This window comes from Antrostomus carolinensis, unplaced genomic scaffold (genome assembly GCF_000700745.2).
Source record: "Antrostomus carolinensis isolate BGI_N321 unplaced genomic scaffold, ASM70074v2 scaffold166, whole genome shotgun sequence".
Lineage (NCBI taxonomy): Eukaryota > Metazoa > Chordata > Aves > Caprimulgiformes > Caprimulgidae > Antrostomus > Antrostomus carolinensis.
In genome coordinates, this window is record NW_010322234.1 from 31,244 (window position 1) to 38,668 (window position 7,425).

The following is a 7,425-nucleotide window of genomic DNA, read 5'->3' on the forward strand; positions in this document are numbered from 1 at the left end:
TGTGCAGTACCTTCAGGCTGAAACCTGTCTGATTTTTCCCCTGTGCCTGCCAATCTCCTTTGGAATCAAGGAGACGCCTCTTGAGCACAACCCCACGGCACCCTCTGTTCCTTTAGATATCCCATAATTACTCAGTGCCACACGGGTTCCTGAAAATCCCTGGTTAACAGCCTCAGCCACCTGTTTGCTGGGCTCTCCCACAGTTAGTTCTTGCTTTATCTATGTTGCCTTCGTCCTGGATTTCCCTGGAGATTTGCAATGTCCTCCAGCTCACCTCTGCTGGAATCTCCCTTGCAGTCAGTGAGCTTTCCCCCACCCTTGCTGCTTGACCAGGTATCTCCCAGGCAGATGCACTTCTGTTATACTTCAGCAAAGGCTGATATCACCAAACACTGCAAAAGCTGCCTCTGTACTTCTATTGCTGTATTTGCATTGACTCCACCTTCCTCCTCCTCTCCTTGCTCTTACAGTAAACTGAGTTGGGCTAGCAGTGTGTCTTAGGTTATGTGTGTTCTAAGTTCTGGGAAGGTTACATCAATGCTGACTGTCATTAATACTGAGATATTTTTCTGTTTGTTTCATTATAGGAAATGAACAGAATGGGCTGGACTTTAACAGGCAGGTAAGACACTCCCTGAGTTACCAGTTATTCTCCTGCTTTCTTGAATTACTGTTTTTTAATTGCTCATCTTGTGGAGTCCCAGGCAGCTACTGCTAAGAGATAAAAACTGTTAGGACAGAAGCTACCATTAAACAGACCACATAAGTTCTTACCAACTCCTCTTGTGGGATAGAATGACAGACTAAACTTCTGGTTTCCAGGCCTTCCTATTTCATAGAAGTTCAGTTAATTATAGAGTTTCTTTAAATCACCATTTGCTTGCGGCTTTTTCTGGCTTTTGAATTTTTCCCATTGTCATTTAGAAACAAAAGGGACATCAGTTACACTGGCAAATGTGCAAAACCCACCCCAAAGCCCCATGCATTTCTCCTGCTTGTGACACTGGTGCTGAAAGCACTGTGGTATGCAAGTCTAAGAGCACAGGGCTGACTCACAGAAGTATCAGCAAGGACTGAAGATGAGGTGGTTTAAGGTCTTGGAGTGCATATGTCAAGACCAGGCCTGCCTACAATGGCAGATTTTTCTTTGCAAGACGGTGGGGAAAGGGACAGCAGATAAAAGCATGTGCTTCTTGTGGGGCAAGCAGCCCTAATTGCAAATGAACACGTGAGGGACCGTTGTCGTTGCCATGTTTGCTGTTATCCTCCTGCTTCGTGCAGCTAAAAGCAACCCCTGTCGTATCTGAGTGCCTGGAGATTTTAATATGTGGCTCTAAGAAATCGCTGAATCTCACATAGGAAGTGCAAGGGGAGGAAGATGACAGCCCTCTGGAGAGTACAGATCTTGAATCTGTGCAGACACGTGAGAAAATGTTCTCTGAGTGCAGAGCTAAGGACTCCTGTGGCCATCAGTGGAGCTGGGTTCACACCTTGTAAAGAAAAAGAGGAGGTCTAGAGAGCTAACGCACTGATCTGCTGCAGGACTCCAGGGGCTGGCCAGGGAACTGGAACAAGGGAAGCAAAAGGAGCTGTAACTCCAGGGCAGTCACTAGCATTTGCAGCAGAAGTTGGCACTCAACAGTACAGCAATCTCCCTGCTTCCAACCGTGCATTCCCCTAGTTCAAGGGTTGTGATCCTTTGCAAAAGCTTCCTGCTAGCAGCAGATGGGCAGCTGAAGCTTCTTGCTGTGACTTTTCTGTCCTTCAGGCTTGCCTTGGTGGCTCTTGTCTGACAGATGTCAGCAAGTTGCTGTTTGTTTGGTTTGGCTGCTCTGGTTTTGGGTGGGTTGTAACTTCCTATCAAAGGTGTCTTAACATGTTCAGCCATCTTCCAGGTTTTTGGAATACCCAGCTGAAAACAAAAAGTCTTGTGTCTCCAGCTCTGTGGATTGCAGAGCCCAAAGCACAGGCTTTCTACAAGCCAAGAGAAGAATCCAGTCTGCTTATAACTAGTGATAAAAGAAAATTCCCTCAAGATAGAAATAAGCTATGAAAGTACAAGATCGTTGCATGTTGCAAACTTTTCCTATGGCAACACCATAAAGATGTTAGAACTGGAAGCTGGGCTGAGGTTAATCAAGGAAATGTTATTGACTGTGGTGAAGCAGTGCTGATTTACACCCACTGATGATATGACCCATGATCTTTAAGGTCATCTGCATGCCACTGAATGAGCAGCTGCTGGTAAAGGTGTGGGGGGCAGACAGCCTTGCAGTCAGTAGGATTTGGGCCAGAGTTGTCTTGATAGGTATGTCCTCCTCCCAAAAAGAGACTGTGGTTCTATGACTCTTTTGTAGCATTCACTTTCCACTTTTATTTTTCCCCTTCCACCAAGGGGTTACTGCAAAATCCCTTTCATTTTGGCCAGCACGTCTGATTGTGTGACTGAATAGCAAACCTGACTGGGGACTTATCAAGGTTTAAAAAGCAAAAGCCTGTGAACAAGTTTATTTTAATGTGTTGAGGTTTTTTTTGATCTGGTGTGGTTCCTCTGAACATAGGTAGTGCCTGCAGAAGGAGTTTTGTAGTAATGTCAGGGATGGGGTTGTAACTGTCCATGTGAGTGGACATAGGTGTGTGCAAATGGCTCTTTGTCTCCCTCTCTTGGCCCTCTCCAGGCCCATGTGTAGACTTGAGCCAGTATTGTTATTGTTGTTGTTATTTTAAATGAGAATGTGCCCAAATGCACATGGGTTATACAGTCATATTTCAGGTTGACCTCAGCTATTGGTGAATTAATCTTCAATTCAGCAAATAGATTTCAAACGATGAGAAAAAGGAAGAAGGGAGATATGGAAATATCAAAGTGTTTTCATGTGAAATCAGATGCTGAGCTCTTTCATTAGGGGTGGAGGTTGGTGGGGTTTTTAATTTTGGTTTGGGGTTTGAGGTTGGTTTTGGGTGGCTTTTTTTTTTTTTTTTTTTTTTTTTTTCCTTGCAATTCAAGTTTTCAAACTGAAGCCAGAGAAGTATGGTTTGAAACCCAACTCCCAACCGAATGCAAGAGCTTCTGAGCTCTCTTTGACTTTATTTGGAGTGCTGGGCGCTAATCACTTTGAAGATCATAAATCTCACATCATTTAAGCCTCTCCTCCAGTCTTTGTAGATGGCCTACATTTCAGGTCTGTTTCCCTCCCATGTTATGCTCCAGGCAGGAAGAAAAGGGTGGAGTGACCTGGTTAGACCCCTTACTTGCCTACCAATTCCTCGCTGTGGCTGCTCTCACCCTGAAAATGGGGAGGAGGGAAACAGTTGTGGAGTTTGAGGTTTTCTCGCAGTTTGTGGGTCAGCCCTGCACTTTATGAGAAAGCTGCCTTCTGATCCCTCAACCTATTTGGCAAACATTTCTTCGTGCCCCCCCACTTCAAGCTCTCCTCCCACCTGGATGCAACAGTAATTTGTATGTGAATGAGAGGGAAAAGGGTGTGTATGGAAAAAAGAAGTATCTTCTGCCTTGCCTATCTGGTTTGGCCTTTTATTTAGTGAGTCTAATACTGGTTGTTTCCTGTTTATATCAAGGGAAATGCAAAGAGACAGTAATAAACTTTCACCTTCAGTGCTGGCAACCTGGATAGGGAATCTGCTTCTTGATGATCTGGGATTGTGACCAGCATGTGTCAGGGACAGAACTGAGTAACTCGGCAAACACAGCTTCAGAGTCTTACCACAAAAGGGCATTGAGTGGGACCAGGAGAAGGTCTGACTTCTGACTGAAAGTGTTGAAATCAGAACTTTTCCTCTCTGTGATGTGGTGATCCTCACCATCTGATGCTGCTGCGGTCTTACTCGGTCTTGTTTGGTTTATTTCCCCATTGGTATATGCAGCGTTCAGCCCTTCAGGAAATACTGCGTTGTTTGTTTTTGTAGATGGCTCTGAAGAGAGCTGTTCTAGAGAGCCAGGTAATTCACCTGGTGTTTTTGAGTTAATCCCTGTGACAATATTGCCTTCTGGAATATACACACGAAGCTAGGGCTGATGGTTTTGGGAGATGACAGGACTTGTGTGCGTGGTGCGAGTGTTGTAGCCCAACACATAGTGCTGTGCATTGATTCACAGATGGAGGAGGAAAATACACAGATGCTGAATCATTGATTTCTTTTCCAAAAGGGAAATTGATGTGTAGGACCATGTAATCCATTGGTCCTTGCAGCAATGCAGTCTCTGAGTGTCAGAGAGGGACGAAAGCTTAGATCTCCCCTTCTGCCAGAGGAGGGAATGAGAAGTTCTCTCCAAGCCCCTTCATGCTCTGAAGCACTGAGCTGCACTCCAGTACTGGAAGAGAGTGTGTCTCTCTTGAAATAAAGCTGAAAGGTTCCATGTTACTGGTGCAGGAAAGGCTTAGCAGAATCTGCATGTGCTCTGTGGCCAAATATGTCGTGCAGTTTCATTACAGCAAAAAGTCTAAACCCTTGCAGACAGGCTGTCATTTAATTAATGATAATGTCAGGTTTGATATTTGTACCAATGTACAGGTGATCCTGCCACGAGACTTTACAATATTTCAGACAAGCAGGCACTAGTGTGCTCGAGCAGCCCAGGGCTCAGCACAACTTGAATGTTTTCTATTGGTTCTTTACTCCTATTACTTTATTTCCTTGGTTTACACCAATCAGGGCATGTAATAAGGATGTAGATCTCTTTCCAACAGGCTTCCTAGAAGTAGGATCTTGGGATGGATTCATCTCGGAAAAGGAGGTAGCTTGGAGATGTATTGCTAGGGCAGGAGAGATCTTCAGAACACAAAGGGAAGCATCCAGAATGAGATAAGGAAAATAAGCACCTGAAGTAGCCTCATATTTCATATGCACATTAGCTCAACACTTACATTTGTGCATTGGGTTGTACCCATTGCCATTTTGACTGTTGCATGTGAACGTAAGGAAGTGTTTCAAAATCCCTCTCTTCAGTGGTCAGTCAGCATTAAATAATAGAGCTACTTAAGATTCCCAGTCAGTAGGGCCTGAAGAGACTTTTTTGTCCATTTGAGTGTGTCTGCTAGTATATCACAAAAGAGCAGTGAGGGACTGGGTCTGCTGAATAATTCTTCCCTTCCAAAACCTTGGGAAGGAGCCTGTGTGTTACTGCCATGCTCTCTGCAAGAGGTTCCCCAAAGGACCACCCGCCCCTGCCTCAGAACCTCCTTATCTAACTCGTCTCCGTGCCCTGTTCATATCTGGCAGAGTCTAAAGGAACTTTAAATTTTGAGGTTTGTGTGGGATTTTCAACAGCTGTTTTGAGGTAATAGAGTGAGTTGTCTCAGGTCTTCACAGCTGATGTCCTGTAGACATATGATATGAGAAATTAAAGTGGGCAAACTGCACCTGAGATCTGAGATCACTGGTGGTTCTTTTTCAATGCCATTAATAACATTCTGACCCTGTTTGGTACTTTACACCCACACGTCTGAAGGTACTTTGCTAATGAATTTAGCATCCCAGTGCCTCCGGAAGGTAGGGAGGTGTTTAACCCTGTCTTACAGATGAGGCAGACACAGAGTGACTACCTGGCTTTTCCCAAAGATGCTGAGCACTGTGATTGCAGTTGAAATCGGTGGATGCTATAAAGGACAGTTGCCTGTGGACATTCAGGCATATTGCAATCCAGGGACCTGCTGCCTGGCAGAGCTGGGATACGGACTCTGATTCTCTGATTCATAGTCTTGTGCTCAACCACAGACAAGTTCTTCCTCTCCTCCATCCTTTTGAAGGTGGAAAGAAGGGCCTAACTTGCTAGGTAGTTTGTTATTAATATCTGGGATGCAAAACTCCCTGCAGATTTAATTTTGCTCAATCAGGGCTTCCCTTCCCCCAGGGATCTCTCTCATAGTTTTTCATTCCACTTTGTGTTCCCACCTCCCCCTAATCTCATGTGTTCCCTATATGTCATTTCTGTTCCTGCTTGGCTTTTCCCTGTGGCTAGTTCAGGTTTCAGTCTGCCCTCCAGATTTCCATCCCAGTCCTGTTTTGCCCTCCTCTCAAGGGGAGGTTCACATCCTGCTTCCTTCTCCCCTCTGGGGATCAATTCAGATTTCACTCCTTCTTCTCCACATTGCCCCAGGGTATCAGCCCAAGCCTTGCATCTGTGTTTCATCTCTGGAAACCAGAGCCTTCACTAACTAGAAATCAGCCCAGCTGTCCGTATCTGCCTTGACTGACACTGGATCTAAGCTGAACGCTACCTTGGCCTTTCCTGTTTGAAGTTTCCTTGCTCTGTCCTAGGGACAGACTGATTGCATAAATTTGTATGTGTGCTGGTTCTTCATTGAAATGCAGCCCTTTGGGAAAGCATCAGAGAAAGCCCTGGCTTGAGGGAAAGTCCTCTGTTTCTATATATGGCACTGTTTTGCCTAGGACAGATATGTAGAGGAACCCCTTCTTCAAACTAGTTTTCTGGCGCCTTGCAGAGGCCCTCAGATAAGATTGCTGGGAATGAACTCCAAAACAGGCTGGTGAGTCCCTGGGGAAGTTTATGAGGGAAAGGGAGATGGAATTGGCCTTTTAAATTTTTTTTTCTCAAGTGATAGACTGAAACCACTGAATTAATTTTATGGTGGCCCAGAACAGCTGACAACAACCCAACATTGCTTCAGAGTTAGCTGGATTATATCTGTTCCTCAAGATCCAGCTGCAGTCTGTTCAGAAACTCCTGTTTTCCTTCTCCAGGCTTCTAAAGAGCAACCGATATTTATAAGGTATTTCCTAAACTTCTTGCCTTGGTCCACTTGGCAATGTATCCTTTACAGCTGTTTCCAAGCTGTCTTAGAGATGCAGGAGGGACAGGTAGGTCTTGTCTTTGTGCAAATTCCCTGCTCCAACTGGGCTCCTATCATCCTGTGGGAAATATTTTCTAGGCTCACAGGGGGTGAGCCCTAATTTCATGGACCTGTCTAAAGGGACATAACAATTGTTTCCACAATAGAAACTAAGCTCAAGGCATGATTGTCACTGTCAAACCACTATTTAGGTTGCCTAGCACCTTTTTAAGTGGCGAGTTGCACGAACTACTGTGCATGGATATGACTCTTCTGCCTACTGGAGAATGGCTCATCGGTAATAAGGAGAGGACTCCAAATTCTTGAAGGCCTTTCATCTGGTGAGCTCCAAGAATTCAATCAAAAGCCTGCACCACCCAGCAAGGGTGGGGCACTACACCCATTTTGCAGAAGGGCAAGTCATAGCATAAAAAGGTGAAGGTGATGGGGTTTCAAGCAAGGCCTCTAATTTTGGAAGCCTGACACCAACAGTGCACTTTCTCTCTTCACAGAGCTGTTGATCTGCTAGCGCTCTGTGTGAAATCAGTGGGCTGAAGTGGGGCTGCTCAGCCCCTTACGAGTCAGACGTAGGGTTTTTGCTAGCAAGAAACCC

At 45.2% G+C, this 7,425-nt stretch overlaps 1 protein-coding gene across 1 annotated transcript in view; it reads left to right on the forward strand.

Moving 5' to 3' along the window:
- POU2F3 (POU class 2 homeobox 3) overlaps positions 1 to 7,425 on the forward strand; it is a 42,839-nt gene that overhangs the window by 15,936 nt on the left and 19,478 nt on the right. The window contains exon 4 of the mRNA XM_029085487.1: positions 588 to 622. Coding sequence (XP_028941320.1) covers positions 588 to 622 — 35 coding nt within the window. The remainder of the gene's footprint in view (positions 1 to 587; positions 623 to 7,425) is intronic.